Source organism: Dendronephthya gigantea, unplaced genomic scaffold, assembly GCF_004324835.1.
Source record: "Dendronephthya gigantea isolate DGI-Jeju-01 unplaced genomic scaffold, DenGig_1.0 000016F, whole genome shotgun sequence".
In the NCBI taxonomy this organism is placed as follows: Eukaryota; Metazoa; Cnidaria; class Anthozoa; order Malacalcyonacea; family Nephtheidae; genus Dendronephthya; species Dendronephthya gigantea.
In genome coordinates this window covers 1,203,996-1,225,484 of record NW_021163026.1, presented here as the reverse complement: position 1 = coordinate 1,225,484, position 21,489 = coordinate 1,203,996, and the positions used below count along the sequence as shown (strand labels likewise).

General features: G+C 40.1%; 1 protein-coding gene across 1 annotated transcript; it reads right to left on the bottom strand.

Annotated features, from left to right (window-relative positions):
• Positions 1–162: 162 nt before the first annotated feature.
• LOC114520400 (unconventional myosin-XVIIIa-like) lies at positions 163–21,052 on the bottom strand. Its single transcript, XM_028540649.1, has 36 exons — positions 19,679–21,052; positions 18,322–18,525; positions 17,739–17,915; positions 17,011–17,221; positions 16,184–16,326; positions 15,795–15,895; positions 15,623–15,686; positions 15,240–15,384; positions 14,545–14,851; positions 13,945–14,218; positions 13,726–13,849; positions 13,321–13,480; positions 13,053–13,185; positions 12,425–12,629; positions 12,213–12,313; positions 12,055–12,120; positions 11,863–11,991; positions 11,535–11,624; positions 11,409–11,462; positions 11,245–11,334; positions 10,534–10,653; positions 10,195–10,312; positions 10,033–10,112; positions 9,513–9,667; positions 8,600–8,723; positions 6,354–6,446; positions 6,107–6,208; positions 5,550–5,660; positions 4,654–4,863; positions 3,317–3,481; positions 3,049–3,165; positions 2,726–2,809; positions 2,544–2,624; positions 2,155–2,309; positions 1,982–2,069; positions 163–1,701 (listed from the first exon to the last, which is right to left on the bottom strand). Exons 1-36 carry the CDS (start codon positions 20,969–20,971, stop codon positions 1,312–1,314), a joined length of 6,264 nt encoding a protein of 2,087 aa, XP_028396450.1. The 5' UTR covers positions 20,972–21,052; the 3' UTR covers positions 163–1,311.
• Positions 21,053–21,489: the final 437 nt, after the last annotated feature.

The window sequence follows — 21,489 nt, the reverse complement described above, 5'->3', positions numbered from 1 at the left end:
ATCAGAAGATAAATTCAATAATTGGTATTTGGTAGCCGGTGTCGCAAGGAATCCACGCACCTTCTTTTCCCCACGGCCCAATTCCTCGGAAATAGCCCCCCCCCCGGCCACTGAAGGCACTAAAAATGTTACATCGCCAACAAATCTAACTCTTTACTCTTCCAAATCTATTTATTACCTTTAAGTCTAAGAGCATTATGTGTATAAATAAAAGTGCTTTTCATTTCTAATCCCGACATTTTCTTTATCGCTTGCTGAAAACGTGACTTCATGGTGAGTAAAGACACAGTGAAGACAAGCACTTTACATCGAGCTGTTAAATGAGTTTTTTGCTATTTTCTGACTTCAGTTGCCCAAACCAAATATCTTTTTAATTAATTTTGGATTTCGAGATGAGAAGCTTTTGAGACCGCATTTTGGGGATAGCATTCGAACACGTACTGCTAGAACACGTACTGCTAGAACACGTACTGCTAGAACACGTACTGCTAGAACACGTACTGCTAGAACACGCACCGGTATCAGGTTGATTAATAAATTACCCACAATTTTTTTTACAAAAACTATTTCTCTGAATTGTAATAACCTATTAGTTATTGCTTTCTAAAATACGATATTCTTCGTTATGTGTTGACAACGGTAATAATTTAAAAGGATTGCTTACGGTAATCCTACGGGCAATTGTAAGTTGGTGGAAACGTGGCATTTAAAAATACATTTATCCTAAACATAGAATTTATCTTCGGCGGGATTTCGAAGTTTAATTGAGGCACGTTCACCAATCTGTCCCGTCGTTGCCCACAGAAATGTCTCGAGAGTTGTGGGGGAGGGGAGAGGTAAGAGATTGTCGCATGAAGTGCGTGCAAGAGATTATTAGAGGGGGTTACCCTACACCTAAAGTTAAAAGTATGATCTTAGTCTTGGTATATCTTAGTGGGTATTATACCTTGTTTCAACGAAACAAGAGTCAATGCTAGTTCTAACTCCTGAGAAATAATAAGAAGCCATGAGTGTTTAAAGAGCTCGTGTTTTACGAGGAGAATTTGTTCGCGCGAAAATGTGTAAATCGGTAATGTGATTGGCTGCCGAGATACAGGATTTTTTTAACCAATCACATAGCAGAACTTCAGTTGTTTTTCGTGAGAACAAATCCACATTGTGTAAAACAACGAAGACCTAGTTTTCAGCATTAAACTGCAATATGTAAACAGTTTCAAAACCTATTAAAATTTTCGCATGATTTCATCTTCGTTGCTTACACTGAACGAACTGAGGTTTGGCGCGGAATGGTTGAACATTAAATAACTATCATTAGACGTGAAGGTCGGACGCGGTCGAGCCTTCGTCGGACATCGACGGTTGCCCGACGCCGCTTTGGGACGATGTCGGTGAGCCGAGATCATCAAGAACGTTCAATCTACGCGTTAGTCTGTCTGTTATATCGTGTGCATCGTTTAAATCTTCGTAAGACTTGTAGGAACGAGGCTCGGACGAGACACGTGACCCGCTCAACGCTCGGTATGACGACATCGAGCTGTGCGTGACGTCATCATCGTCGTCGTCGGATTCCGACGTCATGTCGCTGTCGTCATGCAAATTGTCTTCCATGGCTTGTTGCAGGTCCGCAAGACGTTTCTTGGTCATATTTAGTTCACTCTTTGTCGCTGCTAAAACGACCTCTATCTCTTCCAATTCACTTTCCTGCCAGGGGGAAAGAAACGCATTATTAGCTCCGTCAAGACTGGACACCATTGACGTAATGCTTCAGTCTCACTGAATGCTGATTGTAGCGGCTACTCGGAATATCGTTCGATGTAGTCACGATATTTCATCCACCTCTCAAAATCTACTCTCTCGGAAATTTTGAACTACAGTTTCTCAGAACTGTTGAACTGAAGATACCTTCTCAGAATTCTGAACTATATACACGTTCTCAGAAATCGGAACTTAAAAATACATTCTCAGAATCTGAATCACGCACCTTTTCAGCTCTTCGCTTCTTTTGTTCATTTTCCTGTTTTTCAAGGGTTAGTTTTTCTTCCTTGATATCTACCAATTTCTTCTCGAGTCTATAGAAAAACGAAAAAGCTGTTCGTAAGGGGAAATTCAAATGGTAAATTTCATATGCATTTTTACAATTGTCAACAGCCTTACTTGTTTTTCTCTTGATGGAATCTCGATTCTTTTTCAATAAAAAGAATTCTCTCTTCCTCGGTCTTCTCGAGTTGTTCCCGAAGCCTCTCGTTAGTTACTTCTAAGCGATGTGAATTAGCGATGGCAGACTCTAGTTTTTGCTCCAAATCTCTCACCTAAGATGTCAAAACAACGGAACGAATGTGACAAAAACCGTTAAGAGGGGGTGAGGACGGGGGATTGTATGCATCGGTTGAGCTCGTAACAATGGATGACAATAGATTTATCAAGTTGAAAAGATTGTTTCACAAGTCTTCATCCATAGACTATGAAAATGGCCCAAGGCTAGCGTTAATCAGGGATGGAAGAATTTGCCACTCCACTAGACACGTCTGCAAAGATGAACTCACCTTATTTCCAATCTTATCGTGAATATTCTTCTCGACGGATGTCTCTTCAAAGTACGACAAACGATGTTTGAATTGCGAGACCTAATTACACAAGAATATTTGTTTTATCACAAGCAAGCTGAGGATTGCAGCGCTCGGAAAACGAACGAGCGAGCAAAATGACAAACACAACCAGCACTAACCTCGGACTGCAGATTCTTAACTTCACTCTGAAGCTCGTGCTTCGCTTCGTTTAACTCCGCGTTCTTGGTTTGCACGGCTGCATTCTATTCAGAATCGTATGAAAAATCGTATGAGGAAAAAAATCTTAACCATGCAGATTGGACCATGAGCTTTTGGAATACATGCGTTAATCATAACACTAACTCTTATATTCGCACTCTAATTCTTAATCCAAATCTTAACCAGAAGTCTAATCCAAACGTAATTTCAGGAAATAATGTGGAAAGACACATGAAGAAAGGTTTACGACCACGATAACTACGTTGAGTTCAACTAAACTCACTTGAGCGACCAGAATTTTATTTTTCTGCAGAAGATTCTTCATCTCCTCTTCATCCTCCTCGATTTGACTTTTCAGTTCATTGTTTTCGCGAGCAAGACCCGAGAACTTTTCCTCGATCTAAAAGAAAGAATTTTTCAAGGGGAATCGACACAAAAGTCAAGCAAAGCAAATCTCTTTGACATTTAGTTGAAACCCGAAGAAGTTTAAGCGTAGACTTTCTACATGTATCCCATGCAGGAATATTTCTTCAAACAAAACACGAGCTTACCTCAGTTTTACTGCGAACAGCAGTGTCGTATTGCGTTTGGATTTCTTGCAAGTCCAGCTCTTGTTGTTTCTTCGCTTTCAAAGCCGCCTGACTCGCTTGAGTTTGATCTTCGAGTAGATTTTTCAACTGTTTGATCTGCAGCCGATCCTTCTTACTCTGTTGTGTCTAAATATAAACGAGAAATATATTATCAACTTAATGCAAACAGGGACTCAAGTAGTTCTGCGTGTATAAGAAACCAACTCATATATCTTGTCTATTTTATAAAACTTTCACAGTGATTCACATAAATTCTATTTCTTGTTTAAAAAATTCATTTAAGGTTTACAAAAAAGGGCAAAATCTCGAGTTTACTGGCCCGTTCACTCGTCGGACGAATGGGATGTATATTGATAAAGCAGTACTGCATTGGCTGTGTCCCTTACACATTGCATTGCAAGTTAACAAACTATATAGAATATCCATCAGAAGGGAATTGGAGCCGACAAATTGGATCGTGCAAACAGGCCTTTATATAAAATGCAACCTTTTTAGCTCCGTGAAAAATCGTTTCAACAGAAAAATTACATAATCCGGTAAATTAGGGAGGATTCATGCATGCATGAAATTTTGACAATTTTGATAAGAAACACAAGTCTGTGTATCTTCAAATATTGACTCGTCGCATGGGGCGAACTCAGAGGGTTTTTACAATCGCAAAGAAAATCAAAAAGAAACGCGGCAAACAAACTCCATTGTTCTGGGCAAAAACACCGAGGCTATGAAATTTATTTCTATTAAACCTATCCTTAATTTCAGCGATGCTTTTAAACATAAATATTACGCAAGGATTCGCGTTTTTCTATTGTCAATATAGTACAGAAGTCTGAGAAGACATTTCCTGTGCAAGCACTTATTATTAATACATGCATGGTCGTCCTGTCATGGCGCATAAAAAAAACAGGATCGGATGCAGTCTTGTTTTGACGTGTGTTGCCTTTTGAGCTCTGTCAGAAGGGAGAGACTGTTAGTTCGCAAATGACGAAAGAGCTGTCCGTTTCTCGCCAAAAACGGGCAAGGCAGACATGAAACATAGATTAAACTGCATCAGCCGTGGTCTGCAATGTTTATATACGCGAAAAACCCACATAAACCTAATTACAAAGTCATTTATTAACATTTTCTGATTCTCGTTACCCGTTCTTGTTCTTATCTTAGCATTTGTAGCGGACTGGCATTTGACAACCAAATGGTAATTTATCTCAGGCGGTTGTCACGCAGTAACCTGGCCACAACGAGCTATATTTCAGTCTGAGACTCTGAGAGTATGTGTACAAACATAGATATGTAGTGCCTACCAGTTGATCAATAGCTTGCTGAGCATCACGGAGCAAGGCTTTGGTGCTCTTCAGGTCTTGCTTGTACCGCTTTCCCGAGCTGTTGTGATCGTTCAAATGCTCCAGTTGCTGGCGAAGTTCCATCATCTTGCGCTCAGATTCGTTTCTGGCTTTCACCGCCTGCGACACTTCGTGGTGTTCGTCTTCGAGCTGAGCCTCGAGTTGTTTGATCTGCGGTTAAACATAACAAATTGCTGATGTGTCATGTTAGCGGAAACGGGGAGTGGTTTTACTTAAATCACACAAACCCCGGAGAGCTCTAATACAACTGGACGACGACTCTACGAAGGAGGGGAAGGGGGGGGGGGCAGTGGCTTCCACATTTCACTGCTCGGAGAGCGAATCCTTGAAGGCTTCGGCTTGGATCCTTAAAGGCCCAGGAAGCGAAACCGACATACCTCAGGGATAAATATCTGCTTTGCTATGGTGCAAACTGTAATTTCCCAGGGATAGAATTCTCTGTCCTGTATGCTAGCCATATTTGGAAACCGCTCCAGTCCTGCAGTAGTTTACTTTTAAATATCCACTTAGATATTGTCCAAACTGCGGTTAGCCGCGAATAGAAATTCTTAGCAACTCGCCTCCCCCCCCTTCCAACTCACGTCAATATTTGGGAAATGCTTCGCGTAAGTTTTTCATTTCAACTTAATCAAACTTAACACTGAACAGACTCGAAATAAAGTATATTAGCTAGTTGCCAAGGGGGCAGAAAGCCTGGATAATTCCAATGTAAATGAAACAGAAAGAATGTGCACTTTAATAAAACACCGTTCATCAGGATCGCCACATATCATTATCATATATGTAGGTAAAGCAAGAAAGTTTATATTTTATAATAATTCACAGATATCTCTGACCTTTCGAGTATAATTTGATTTCATGTCTTCCATATCTTCGTCCTTTCTGTCCGACTCTTTCTGAACACGTTTCTTCATTTGTTCAATTTCCATCTCGAGTTTTAGTTTCGCCTGAAATTTCAACGAACGTTTGGGTTAAACAACACACGACTCCCAGGTGGGGGGCCACCTGCATGAACTGGACTAAAGAAAGCTGCAGGTGTGCGGGTACCACCTGCAGGAAACCTCGCTATATTCGAGGAAGGTTTAATGTAAAAAGAAGCCCCCCGTTTAATAGTGCTAATAGATAGCAATAAACAAATAAATTCATGTTACTAAATCAAAACCGTTTCAGCCAGATGACTAGTAAATTAGAGCTAATCGATTTACTTATAGAAGTAAGTTTAAAACAAGCTCTTTGGGATGCATTAAAAAGAAACTTCAAGAGCAATAATATCATTTAGTTTTGATGAATATTTTCATGTATAACTTAGAATCCTCTTATAGAGGAAGCTTGAAAACTTTTTGAAAGTCTTTTGCAAGCCACGGTAGAAACAGCTAGGTTAGTTTGACATTACGTGTTCCAACAGCTGTATCTGTTCTGCCTGTTCATCGACTTCTTCATCAAGTTCCTCGATTTTCTTCTCCAGTTGCCTCTTGCTGCTCGCCATTTCCACCGCCTGAACACAACAATAACTCACATAAACAACTGAGGTATTTGGTAATACGGAGTTTTTAATAACTTGAAAAAAGGAAATTGCATGCAGTGGGCGTTTTAAAACAAAAGCCTTTAAGCTTATTGATCGCGTGAGATAGAAAACAAACCTTAGCGTCACCTTTGTTCTTTCCCAAATCACTCAAATCGTTTTCTAAACGTTCCTTTTCGCTTCTTATTTCAGCCATCTTTTGTCGGTAGCGCTAAAAGGTTAAACCATATTTATGTCAGTAGAAATAACTCAGTTTCATATAAATTTCCGAAGTAGAGACAAGTCGGGAACTAACGTAATCATTCCAAAAGATCGTCAGTAAATAGGAAAAAGAGAGCAAATAAAAGTGAATATCTGATCGTGTCAAATAAGCGAATTCGCTAGAATTATTTAATATTATCCATTCGCTTGCACTTTTTTAAACATATCTCTTTCACTTGAAATAATTTCACTTTTGTTTGATCGTTTCTGATGTCTTTAAGTGCATGTATAATAAAACAATTATTGGATTCGGCTTTTGCATGATATCAAAAGACCTATACATTGACCTTGTCAAAATAATTCCTCATAATAATTGCTTAATATATTAAATATATTTATGTTTGTCAAATATATTTATTTGTATTTATACAAATTTATTTGTCCAATATTTCATAATGGTTTTTTAAAAGTCGGTCATTTTTTGATACACAATTTTCATTAAAACTTGCGGTTTTGTTAATTCGCATCAGTCAGCAAAATAGCTGGATCCGCCCCGGCATCAACAAAACACTTCCTTGGTTACTGTGTTTTTTGTAAGCTCATATAAAGTAAAACAGTCTTCAAGACAAAAGAATCGCGTCATATTCACTTTCATTAACCCTCAGAAGAGCGGTGGTCGATGTAATTGGAAGGGAAAACTTTTAAAAAATCTTGGAAAACTATGAAAGAAGTATTTGGCGTTTTAAGAGTTCTTTCAATTCAAAGAATATAAAAGTATATTTTGAACTACACCCCGCCCTTGAGGGTCGTTTTTCACCGTCGTGAAACCAACTCACAACCAAGCTGCGAGTATTGTGATGCAATCAGAATGCTTCTTGGCTGGTTGTATGCTCGTATTTAGATGCTTGACGAGCGCCCTTGATTATAATTAACTTCCGAGTAGGTTTTTGCGACAAGTGGAAAAGAGGCCTGCTTAATTCGGCATCGCGGCGGGAATTTCGTGAAAACCAACTGACAAGGTAGATACACAAATATTTTCAAAGCCATAGCAACTATATGGACCGCCACCAGCCAAATGTTTGTTAAATCAATTTACCAGGTTCCACCGACAGTGACAGTGGCCCAGTGCATGGGAGTGGTCGAGTAGATATTTTGCGCCACGTCGACTTAATATTGAGAAGCAAATTACGTGGCGTATATATATTTGGTGACGCCTGACGTAGTATGTTGAAATAATCAATTTGATATTGTTTTGCGGCCAAAACAACATATTATGTATGTGGCAATGCAGTGCTCTTTAAGATTGTTGTATATAGGCAGGGTTTTTATAAGATGTGATCATTTTTGTATTTCTTTTTATGTCCTAACCCCTTTCGAAATGCGATGAGGTACTTGTGTATATAAAATGTAGGGAATACGAAAATTGGCCTTTACTGTAGGACACTCCTGTCTTGCCCATGTATCACGTCAGTGTAACTCCGGATGTTAAAATGGTTGCATAATAACGCGCTTAATTTTGCATACATGAGCGTTGTAAACACATGCCATTCCAATGTATCGCAATGATCACCGGCGTTAGAAATAGGCAGTTTAAGGTTAAACGATTAATGGGATCAAATTCAAAATCCAACAACAGTTTCACAAATTTTGCAAACAAATGATTAAATGAAGTTCAATTTCATTTGCTAAAAAATATGAATCCGGTTGCGGACATAATCCGCAACTCTACTCAAGTGTTAGTATTTTAGCTCGGTTGTCTGATGTCGTAATGAATGTATATGATGAAAAATTTCGTTTATATTTTTTCATCGTTACCGTAAACAGGCGTCAAATAGTAGCCCCAGGTCGAAAATACTTATGAAAGCAGATAGGTTACGTTCTTGTATGAATATAAATGTATTAATATTCGCGATTTTACGGCGATTGATTATACGGCTGTATGATTTGAATATACAGAACATAACAGTAAAATCATCTTATATTAACTTGACGTGAAAAAATACGAGAACTGAGATAGTTATTGACAATATGATAATAGGGGTCACTATAGACCCAGGGTGATATAGCAAGGTTAGGGATAGTCTATACTGAGATAGCGCTATATAAGCTTTTGTAGTGTTACTATACAAATCTGTCATAGAAAAAGCCGGTCAGAAAACCTACCTCTAGTTCTTGTTCAAGATGAAGTCTCTCAGAAACGCTTAAATCTCTCTCGCGAACTGCTTTCTCTTTGAGCGATCGTTCCTGTCTCGTCTCTTCTTGTACTCGCGACAAGTCCGCATCGAATCTACGAAGAAAAACCACGCTTGCCATATTTATAGTTGTTTATTTTCCTGAACTGTAATTGTTTCGTCAGCGCTTTTCCCAATAATATGCACGTTTTGACAGAATGTTTGCTTCCTTAATCTCTGTAGAATCAGTACAATGCTCTGGTTCGCTGATACATTTAAAATCATTACACAAAAGAATGCCTCGCGTGTTTCGACAATCTCTTTCATATATTTCTACCCACGCAGGTCAAACAGAAGAAGATTATTAAACCTCATTCATATATATTGGCTCGAAGAACGGGACTAAGAGGCGAGAGGAAATGAGATATGATGGCATACTTATGTTAATGAATGTGTTTGTAGGAAAAAACCCACGACAAATACCACCGCTTTGTCACATGAATGCTGAAGTTTTCCGTCGGCGCAATTCGTGGGAAAATGCATGGCCTGGTTTTGGCCGACAACGAGGTAGTACGACTTGAGTAAAATAATTCTTTTTGCGACAAGGTTCAGGCGTAAGATACACGAACCATTGGCATTCAGAGTATTGTTGGTCGGAAAGTATTTCATTTCCTTATCACAGTCATTGTGAGTGAAATGTCAAAGGCTTTTGTTTCCCTTGCAAGTCGTGTTGCCTAGGAAACGAAAGCTTCATCGACATGAAGCGAACACGTCAGATATTATTCTCTCGTATACGCTATAGAGACCTAGGCTTGACACACTAGCTTCGATTCCTAAGCGTAGCGTGAATGCTGCAAATTGATGGAGACAGTTTTCTGTTTCTATGTCTGCTGTATCATTCCTACCTTCGCTGTTTCTTTTCAAGTTCGGCGTTTCTCGACTGTGATTTCTCCAGCAATAATTTCATGTCTTCCATTTCTCCGGAGGTGCGGGCTATTTTACGTTTTAAATTGCTGACTTCGCGAACCAACTCTTCGTTGTGGGCATCCTTGTCCGATAGCTGAGAAACAGGAAAGGCAGGTTAGAGCTGATAGAGTTCAGTTTAGGTATTTCCTGAAGTTACACTGGATTAATAAGAGGTGATCCTTACTGGACCTCTAGGAAGAACAGTTTAGAACTGATAGAGCTATCCAGTGTAAATAAAGTTAGTTTAGTTTAGGTTTCCTCCAGTACTAACACTGGATCAATAAGAGATGATCCTTACTGGACCTCTAGGAAGAACAGTTTAGAACTGATAGAGCTATCCAGTATAAATAAAGTTAGTTTAGTTTCGGTTTCCCCCTGTAGTAACACTGGATCAATAAGAGATGATCCTTACTGGACAAACAGTTATTTATAATAACCACGAGTTAACTTGTGTCTCACCATTCTTTCAACTTGTCTTTTCTCTGAACTCATTTTACACAATTCTTCATCCAAGTCATTCACCCTCCTGTCAGGACTCCCTGAAGAGACAAAACGAGAACGCTTGCATGGTTATGATAAAAGTTATAAAAATGCGATGTAGATAATCCTTCGATAGATTACCTGTTCTAATCTCGGTGGGCTCAGCCTCGTCCATGACAGCTTCAGTTGTGGTCATTGTTTCAGGTCGTATTATCTCAGGCTGCACCTGCAATGCCTTCTTCGCCTCCTCGAGTTGACCCTATGAAGCGTTTTGAAATGTTTTCACATTTTGCAACCAAACTTTGCAGTTTCACTCAACTAAAAAAGCTCTTTCGAGCTAAAGTTTTGGGTTTCACTTTGCACTTTGCAGTTTTACTTATTCTAAGAGACTCTTTAAAGCTGAAGTCTTGGATTGCACATTTTGTCTTTAGATCAAAATGTGGTCTAAACGCCCGAAGGGAAATCTCAAGCGTTTTTTACCTTCAAGGATTCAATTTCCTTTTCAGCACTAATCCTCAACACTTGTTCTTCCTGTAATATCGCCGCCTTGCCGTGACCAGACTCGCGCTCATCTTCCAGTATTCCTGACAACTCTGTCACCTGATTCAAGAAAACACCGTTTATTAACACGAACATTAGTAATAAACGTGAAGCTGCGCAGATTCAAAGAAGCCTGAAACAATGTATGGAAACACATATTCGATCCGAAACGAACCGAAACTTCGCTTTCATTTTCATTTGCCCCCCTCCCCCCTGTTGATCAGTACCCCAGATGACGAGCTAATATTACTACTATATCCACCAAGACTAGAATCCAATATACGACATGTATATATATACACCCGTTTGCAAAAACGTTGGCCGCAGATAGATATATAGATAGATACCCGAAATCTCATTAGAATTGCATATGTTGTGTAATATGATTGAAATCCCATGCAAATGTATTCATATGCAATTCTAATTAGACTTCGAGTATCTATCTATCTATCTATCTGCGGCCAACGTTTTTGCAAATGGGTGTATATATATATATATATATATATATATATATATATATATATATATATATATATATATATATATATATATATATATATATATAGTTAAACTCACTACAATACATGGTAGAACCATTTAGATGAACAACCATGGTGTCAAATACTCCTCATCGTAACTGGTAGCACTTACGTTTTGCTGCAAGCGTTGATTGTCCTCTTGCAAAGACGCTTTTTCGCTTTCAAGTCTGGAAATCGTCGCTTTCAGGGTACCAAGTTCATCCTTTAGAAAAACGTTTTAACATTGATATTTAAAATGGTCAATCATCTCTTTTCACACTTGTATCCAAGCATTACCGTTTTAGCTTTGAGTTCTTCTTCTGTGCGATGGATATCTAACAGTGGCACGATCTGCAAGCGGAAACAGAGCGTTATTATTCACGCAAAGGTCATATTCTTTTCAATTCTCATGACATGACATACCTTGGTATAAAGTCGCCACCATTCCCACTCGCGGACCTGCAGGAACTGTCGTACGTTGCTTTGAATGCATCTGATCGCCGTTTGTTGAACCTGTACGATACAATATATCATGATGATGATCAAGGTTTGATGAATGATTATATCGCTGATTATGTCGGTGTAGATGTCGACTATAATTGCATTATCGATGATGATGTTGATATAGATGATTATATCAATCGCGATGATATCCGTGATGACATCGGTGATGATGATGACGGAAATGACCGTGGTAGCGATGTGGATTAAAGGGACCAATACAAAGGTTTATACATCGTGGACAACTTACTTTAAGTTTGGCCAGTTTCTTTCTAGCGAGATAACCACGACAGAATGCTTGCAGTTCGATCAAGTTATCTGTGATTGTCTCATCTCGGGAGTCTTCCAACTGCGCCAGAGTCCCAGCGCGCAGGAATATCTAAGGCAAAGACAACATTTGAGCAAATGAAAGTGTAGGAAGAAAAAGATCAAATCATCTTACCTGGGACAAACCAATCTTGTAACTACTCTCATCCACATCCAGAACACCTATTAAGGTCTCTGCAGCCTAGGAGTATTTACGACACTTGTTAAACAACCGATTAATTTTCAGCTCATATCAAAAGTTAATCGTCCAGTTTATATCCAGTCAAAACCCACCTTCTTTTCATCAAGAACAGGTTGAGTTTGTCGACTTTCAGGAGGAGCCAAGATGCTAAATCTGTGTTGGAACTCGCCAAATGTCATGTGCTCCGGATAACCTTGTGTTGGAATGATCATAAATTTGTTAGAAAACATCAGTCCTGGACTTCGGTTTAGGAGGAAAGGCCAAACTAAACTAACTTGATTCATGACTACTATTTTCCATCTACCTTGTCTGTGAAGTCTGACGGAGTCCAGGACCTGAGCCCTCTTCAGCTGATCTCTCAGTAATGGTACGTCCATCTTCCCTGCTGCGTTGGGGATTTTTCCCGCGAGTGCCGGGTCGTTGAGGTCATATTTCCCGGCGCCAGCCACCGGAAGCATGCAGCGTATGAACGATATGTGAGTCTTGCGAATGCAATCCAGCACATTGTCCTAGATTTGGCAAAGAACGGAATAGTGTTTACAATTATTATGGATAGCTTCTATCACGTCTAAACTGTTCTTCCGAGAGGTCCAGTAAAAATAATCTCTTATTGATCCAGTGTTATTACAGGAGGAAACCTAAACTAAACTAACTTTATTTATACTGGATAGCTCTTTCAGTTCTGAACTGTTCTTCCTAGAGGTTCAGTAAGGATCATCTCTTATTGATCCAGTGTTACTACAGGAGGAAACCTAAACTAAACTAACTTTATTTATACTGGATAGCTCTTTCAGTTCTGAACTGTTCTTCCTAGAGATCTAGTAAGGATCATCTCTTATTGATCCAGTGTTACTACAGGAGGAAACTAAACTAACCTAACTTTATTTATACCGGATATCTCTGCCAAACCTTAGCTACTAAGAAATACTCACAACTTGATAGATAAGTTGCAAACACTGCGAATCTTTCTTCACCGACATGGTTGTGATGGATTGTTTGCGATAAAAACTTCGAGTTCTGCTCAGGCCATCGGAATGTTTTAGCGACAGCGTAACAAGATCATCTCTGCAAAACCAAGAAAAATTTAATAGGAAGTATTTTTGCATCCATGATGGCAAATTTTGTCTCTTACCTCTACAATACACCCAATGAAATCTGAATGCAAAATTCATTGTTATTTGAAGAACCTCTGGGACTTACTTTGAAGACTGAGCCAGCAACGTGTGGGCTTGCTTGACAGCGGGATGTTCTCGCGCCAATTTGAGCCACCCTTGGGCGTTGTACAGCGTGGGTTGCCGGGCTTGGAAATGCTGGAGGAAAAAGCTGGACTCGTTTGGACCCGGTCTGAATGTATTCGCACCTGTTGAAGATTAAGAATGGCAAAAAATAATGCATTTAGTTTTAAATGTCAAGACGGTATGCAGTCAGCTATAAAGCTGTCTACAGTAGCACACGTTCTTTGCAAGGTAAAAGGTCACTTCTGGTTTAGTTTTTGCCCCCGAATCATTTGTACGAAGGTGAATGAAGACAAGCAAAAATCTACGAAACTTAGCGCAGGAGGCTAATCAGTGATTTCACGCGGTTGAGATCTTGTATTGCGCACACCTTGTCGATCGCACAGACGTTTGAGGAAGGTCTGTACTGTAGATCCAGGGAAGATGGATTCTTCATCGAGAAGCCAAAGAAGACCTTTTTTCTCGCCTCTGTGATCCATACTCAGACCTCCTCCCTAGATGGAAATACAAAAAAGTATAAAATTTGAACACTGGACTCTACCAAGAATCGTTTCCTTCGTTCACCCTTACAGTACCCATACTCTCCTACCTGTCCCGCTTTATCAATGACCGTCACGACCTTCTCTGGTGATCCTGAGACACTGTCAAAAGTACAGTCAACATTTTCTTGGTTATAACGATCCAGCTGCTGCGTGAACATCATGCCGTGGAAAAACTTCTGCAAACGTTCTGACTGATAGTTGTGACAGAAGTCTTCAAAGAGAGCACCAGGTCCGCTGTCAGCGCCCACCGGATCAGAGAAACCAGCCGAGTCTAAGATATTGATGGAAGCTATTCTTCTTGGGTCTCCCTCTTGGATCGACCTGCACGAGATATAACAGTTTGTGAATCATCTCTTATTGATCCAGTGTTACTACAGGAGGAAAGCTAAATTAAACTAACTTTATTTATACTGGATAGCTCTATCAGTTCTAAACTGTTCTTCCTAGAGGTCTAGTAAGAATCATCTCTTATTGATCCAGTGTTACTACAGCAGGAAACCTATACTAAACTAACTTATTTATACTGGATAGCTCTATCAGTTCTAAACTGTTCTTCCTAGAGGTCCAGTAAGGATAATCTCCTATTAATCATCTCTGCTTACTATGAAACTCGGAAAACCTAAATTATTGACACAACTACGCTGTACCTGTTTATAAGGTAAACCATTATCCCAAAAGCCTCTTGATATAAGCCCATGGCCAATCCTTCGAGCGCGTCCTTGCACTGGGTCAATCTTTGATTGTCTACTGGCTGTTCCACCGCTGGCGACGCGGGCTCAGAGGACTGCGATGATAGGCGACCGGCGGTCTTACGTCGTGGAGAACGGATCACAATTTGACTTACGATGGGTGGGGCGAATATGAGTTCGGAGATCTCTTCAACGCTGATCCCAAGGACTGAGGCCGCACGTTGAGTACCAGCGGGGTTCGTGAACCTGGGCTTGTTATCATTACCTAAAAAATAGTTCAAGTGATAGGTACGTTTTAATAATTCTACTATTGAACCAATTTTTTTGCCCATTTGCTGTCGACGTAGTTCTGACAACTGCACTGTTGCCCTGGGGCCGGTTGTACGAAGGTCGTTTAGCGCTATCCATAGGATAGAAACTTTTCAACCGTTGTAAAAATACTTGAAAAGCAATCAAACAGCAGATTTGAAATTGACATTCAGTTAAGGAAACCCATTTCGTTGAAAAATACTACGGTTTAGCCCAGGTTATACCGAGCAACGGGAATTTCAGAACGATAGAAAAATTCACTATCCGGTGTATAGCGCTATCCGGCTTTCATACAACCGGCCCCTGATCTACAAAGCCTTGGACTGTCAATCACGGTTACCTACCCATCGACACGCCCGCCGTTCCTAGGTGATAGATCGCAGCAATAACGGACCAGAGACATTTCATTTCGCTAACACTAACCCCCAGGACCTCCAAACAGCGCTGTAACTCGTTCCAACGTTCAAGATCCCGCTGATGGCTTGCTTGCTATCAAAGAACAATCAATAAACCATTAAAGGGGGTCTGCTACGTTCGCGACGACCGTTTGCTACCTTTGAAATTCGCGACGACCGAAAATAAAAGCAAAAAATATTATAGCCAGTAATGAACCTATGGTCTTAAAACAACATTGGAAAAGATACCCTAGACTTATTCAATTGACGATTACTGTATCTTAAAAGGGCTCCATATTTCATAATTTTATTCGTTCAAATAAGATACTTACGTCTGACTCGCACTTCACGAAAGCATTTGGGTCCTGTAGAGCGACGTCCAAGTGAAACTCTTGTCTGAAATATTACAAAATAATCATTTCATCAGAAAAAGTATACTTTTTAGGTTTGCTATGAATATGAACCAGTTTATCTGGTTAATTTGTAACAAAGATTATCTCTCACCGGAGTTTCTTGTTGCAGCCAGCCAGGAAATATTGAAAAATTTTGAAGTTACTCTCGAATTCGGGAGTTTGAACGACCCTTATCTTTTGCAATAAAAATGTCTAAAACGATAAATTTGTGAAGATATTAAGCGGTTGATTATTACGTGGAGCATTTTCAATCCCGGAGTTGTGGACAGCTGCGTTGAACGTGCTGAAATTCTCTGCTCCGTTGCGATAATTTATCCCATTATAACCCTATTGTTGAAAGTTCATCCTTAATCATAAGCACCCCACAATGTATCTTCAAGAATTCACCCGCACCGCAGACACCCTGGGGCGTGGGTGTCGTGTGGTGGTGGGGAGAACGGACGGGGGCAGGGGAGGGGGGTTAATTGCGCAGTCACCCACCTGCAACGAGCCGCTGCTCAGCATCCCGGAGGAATCGTAGTCGAGGGTGAATAACATAGTGAAACGACTGGCGTTCTGGTTAAGTCTGGTTGAGCAGTTACCAAAGGCACCGAGGAGAGATAACATTGCTCCCATTTTTGCATCTAGACAAAAAGCATGTTTCAGGATCAGTGGACCTGAAAGGCCTGTTAACACTTCGCAATCATTGCTGCGATTCTAGACGGAATATTCTTCTTTTGATAGATGCGAACAAGTGTGCATGTTACGGATGTTTAAATAAGAGCACTCATGCATCAGAGCATTCATGACTATTCACTCGTTTGCATCTGTCAAAATATGAAAATCGCGCAACAGGTCTTGTACCGATGTGACCATATACCGAAGTGACCAGAACCGTAGCTAGACCGATTAATTGGGCGGTGTATATTCATATATTCATGTTTATATACTGTAGGAACAATAGCGTACAAAAGAAATCAGTCGGGCATCAGACGAGTATATGAACATAAACCCTCCCCCCAGTTAAGCTTCTAGCTACAGCCCTAGACGTGGCTCCGTCTAGTCCTCAATCTTTTACAATAAGCTTGGATATAGACCATACATAAACTAATATAACCAAGGAGCAGCGTGGCAGCGTCTTTAAACAACTTAGCATCAAATGTGGTACGTATAACAACTGCCTAAATAGACAAAACACGTACGTTTCGACCTGAGGGCCTTCGTCAAAACGTCGAGTCTAAGTGTTTTGTCTATTTTAGGCAGTTGTTGTACCACATTTCATACATAAACTAAGTTTAATGCTGCGCTGATTTCTTGTGAAAACTTACCAGTCAAAGACGATTGTGGTGATACGGACGTGGAACAAAAGTAGTGCAGAAGATGCGCGCAGTTGATGGACTTGCCAGAACCACTGGGTCCCATGAGCACCAACGATTGGTCTGCGTTGGTGGCCAGCATATTTCTGTAGGTCGTCTGAGCCGAGGCGTAGATATGAGGTGGCATATCTTCTTGCTTACAACCACGGAACATTTGAATCACCTGCGACAGGAAATAAAATACAAGGTGATGAAGTTGTGGTGATGGGCAAGCGCGCAAATCCGTCTTAATTGGTGTGGGAGGGGAAGACCGGATGGACCAAATTGTACTGATAGTTTTCCTAAGAAAAGTTTTATTATGCCAAAAAGTGGGGAAGGACATGTCCCCTCCGTCCCCCCAGGATTTGTACGCTTGGTGATGGGAACTTTCAGAGTATCACTTAATTATGGGTCATTCAATTGTTTCTCTATTTTATTAAGGTTAAACAAGAATTATTCTGTTCCCCTTTTTTTTTAATATCTAGAGCCAAAGGTAACTGATAAGAGCTGACATGGGTTTGAGGTGGGGCCCTCTGCCCACCTGCAAATTTGAGATCATGTTCTTCTCCAAACATATATAATTTCAGTTTTTATCACTTGAACTTCTTTGTTGCTTTCATTTTTATCAACAGTGCCCTCCAATAGATTGAGAACAACCAGATTCTGGCTTGCACCTGTTTAATCAATCATATTCTACTCACCTTGTCGTCATATATTGCCATTTGCTTCAATGGATTGATAATGATGAGAACTTGACCGGCATAGGTGTGGATCAAACTGCTACCATAGCGTTGTCTCAAGGTGTGCAGGCAGCTTGGCTCATTGAGATGTCGCAAGGCTGCAAGGTCTTCTGCTCTGTCATACTGGGGTGGATTTGCCTGCCAGATAAAATGATTGTTTGAGAGAAAGCTTCACATATCACCCTTTAAATTTCCCCCCTCAGGATTGCTTCTAAATTGCTCATCTAAAAGTTATACTTGGTCTTTGACAGAGGGGAATAATTACTGAGTTACGCCGATATTAAGCAGAATCATCGACTATCTTATGGTTGTAAATATATGTGCATTACCCATGCCTGTAAACAGGAAACTGATATCTCAACTGCATCAAAATATATTATATAAACCAAGGCAAATTGTGGTTTTTCATCATGTGTTTATTTCCCACAAAACCATGCAAAGCTGAAAGGAATTTATCTCTCAAATATGAATGAGGCTCTATGTATGAACAAGATTTTATCCATGGGAAACTATAAACATTCCAATCCTAAAAAAACAAACAAACCTTTTCAACACAATCTTCATCAACATTCATGATGTCTCCACCGTGATCAAGTTTTACTTTTCTTGTCGGGTCAGACTCTGTGTTAGCTGCAGCAGGAGATGACTTGAGCATCCGACCTCCCGAGAAACCTCCTTTGTGAACGACCCAGACTTTTTCCGCCTCGAGCCATTCCTTCTCTGAAGCAACTTCAGCTTCTGTTTTGGTCTGCAAACATTTGAATACAATCAATTGAACTTCAGTATACTACCTTACATACGTTGTTCATAAGTTTGCACAGATTAGTCAATGAATGGAAGGTAATATTACACACAATTTGTTTAGATTCTTTGGTTTAAATTATTTGTTCAAACATTGTATGAACTTATTTGTGGATATAGCAATATATAAAGTTGTCTGTGGACAGAAGTATTGATAAGTACACTTTATTTCAGAGGGTATTTGAGATTTATGGTATTGTGGTATTATAACATAGCCTCCTTATACAGTATTTCTGCTTATTTACTAAAAAAATTGTGGTGTTACAACATTGGAAATCTCCTGGTAGACAGCGTTTGCAAATTGGGTTTCAAATTTAGGGTTTGACAAGAGAAACTGAAGATGATTCTGGCAAAATGATTTAGGTAAATCAAATGGCAGTGTCTAGCCATATATAAATAAATTTGTCTTGACAAAACAACAGATACTGTTGTGTAATTTAAATGGCAATACCTAACCATTGATAAAAAGATTTGTCTAACAGAAGACTCAATTATTAATCATAGTCAAGCTAGCCTGGCTGGACACAAATTGCAAGGCACTTTATGTAAATTGCTTAATCAAATTGACAATGTTTGACCAGAAATTCACCAGCCATAAAAATTCTTGTCATACTAATTGCCTGTTGATTGACAACAAACTAATCCACATGATTAGATCAATTTCCAAGTTTTTCGGCAAAAACCACATCCAGACACTAAATAACCCACACAACTCAGCCGATTATCTTGTCTAATATTAGATCGCACGAGTGTTTCGTGTAGGGAAAGTGAGAAACCCAATATACATAAAATTAGAACATTCCTTCGGAAGTGTATACTTGTGGTAAATGACTTAGAAATATTCAAAATTGCCATTAAATATTTGCCACCAAGCTGTGAGGGAATTAGTCACTCCAGCCGATTCATCAAACCGGCTGGAATACGTCAAAATCTCTTGTACAATATGTACATTTCAGGGGAATATCTAAACATGTTCTAAAGTACATTTTGTTATATTTGCATGTATCAAATGTGTTAATTTGTAACATTTGAAAATATGAACTGCTACACTGCCGAATATATTTCAACCAACAACAACAATATCGAACGGTATTTCCTACCTTTTTCTTGATTCTTTTACTGCCACTTCTCGCCAGAGAACCTGAACGTATAAAGTTCTCATCGACGTGAACTCTCCCTCCATCCAAACCGCTTCGAACGGTTAGTTCAGCAAGCTCTGGCACAGGGACAACTTTCAGTTGTACTTCGCTTCCCGAAGATGCCACCAACTCGACGATCTTCTCCCGGCTAAGATTCTCCACATTATGCCCGTTCACTTCAAGCAATTTATCGCCAGGCAGAAGGCAGGTCGAATAGGCTTCCGCTACAGGCTCTGCGAGATATATTTCTTTGTTGTTGGCTGTTGTCGATCGCCTTAACGCGAATCCAAAACCACCATTTGACTGACGACGTAAGTTTATAAGCCTGGGCAAGCCTTCGCCGGCTGGCTTTACGGCTGGTAAAACCAAAGGAACTCCGGCGTTGTCTAAAACCTTTTCACTAGGAGGGATGAGGTCTACTTGCTTTTGTTTTTTACTGGTTTTTCGCCCGGGAGTTAGCACTAAAGATGAGTTATATGACGGAGACGATGGTGAAGCTGCATATCGATTTTTTGCAGCGACTGGCGGTTTGCTCGACGGCCGTTTTGCCGTTGTGTCATTATAACTGTCAATATTTTCTGACATAACTGTTTGCGATTGAGTCGGTTTGATATTCATAGGTTCCACTACGGGTTTTGCTGTGGTTTGAGGCTGTTTTCGGTTCATTTCAGCCGATGATTGCCGTTCGTATGCGGCCTTTTCTTGTCCATTATCGACAGACGATCGTTGTGGGTTCAACTCGTATGTTCTTGCTTGTACTTTTTTAAACTCGCCTCCTTGCGACAAGGAATCCTTTTTCTTGCCACTTGTGCTTGATTCTTGAAAGTCAGAACCATTGTAAAGATTTCCGGTTGGTTTTTTAACGTTTGCACCGACTCCAGTCGCCGGAGAGTTAAAATTCTCAAACGCACTGATACGCGAATGTATAGACTGCCCACCATGTTGATCAGATTCAGACGAGGTTGTTTGCCCGTTTGGGTAGCTATTTTCGAATGTCTCTGCAAAATCCAGGCTCTTTCTGTCGTTTTTCTTTAAACTATGAAACAGGCCATGTTTCTCCCGTTTAACAACTGGTTGTGAGCTCGTCTCGTTGCTCCTGGTACTCGCTATAAATCCAGCCATATCTCGACCCGACAACGTCCTCTCTGCACGAGCCTTTCGATCCTTCTCCCGTTTTCGTTTCTCTTCCTTTTTACTTTCCTTAGCATCCTTATCCTTTTCTCCCTTCTCGCTTTTCTTCTTGAAGTTAAACATGTTCAAATGATGTGGTTAAAGACCTAGAACTCGGCCATAAAATTACAAGTGTCTGCTCTCATGTCACTTTAAATTGTTTATAGTGACGCAGTCACGCGCGGTTAAATTTAAATTGCATCATTACGACACTCACGAAAGCACTAAGGAGGTGGGTGGTTATGCCCACCGCGTATTCCGGTCCCCTGGGGGTTAGTATGTCAAGAATTCCCGTGCACTTTTCGACCCACCCCGCCTATCAAGGTTTGCTTTATACAACAGTCCAAAGCCATGATCAATACGTTCCATTTACAAGCGTAATAGCACCACCACCTTTAATGATTATAAAATTAGAAGGGCAGGCCCCTAAAAGGAGAGCGATAAATGGAAAAATTGATTAATTCTGATGGGGAAGGTTTCATATATTTATTAATATGTGAATTTTCCCACTTAACAATGGTAGGGGGTAGGCCGATTAGAGCAGGTAGGTAGCCCAGAGTCTGACCCAAAAATTAACAACAAAATTTCTCTCTTCTCCTAGT

What these genes read in the sequence shown, in the direction of transcription:
- LOC114520400 (XM_028540649.1), bottom strand. Translation starts at nt 20,971, where the DNA reads ATGTTTAACTTCAAGAAGAAAAGCGAGAAGGGAGAAAAGGATAAGGAT. An exon ending in AGATACAGCTGTTGGAACAC is followed by an intron (nt 5,661 to 6,106) that starts GTAATGTCAAAC and finishes TTGAAATTTCAG; the next exon opens with GCGAAACTAAAACTCGAGAT. An exon ending in TTCCATCAAGAGAAAAACAA is followed by an intron (nt 2,070 to 2,154) that starts GTAAGGCTGTTG and finishes GTTTTTCTATAG; the next exon opens with ACTCGAGAAGAAATTGGTAG.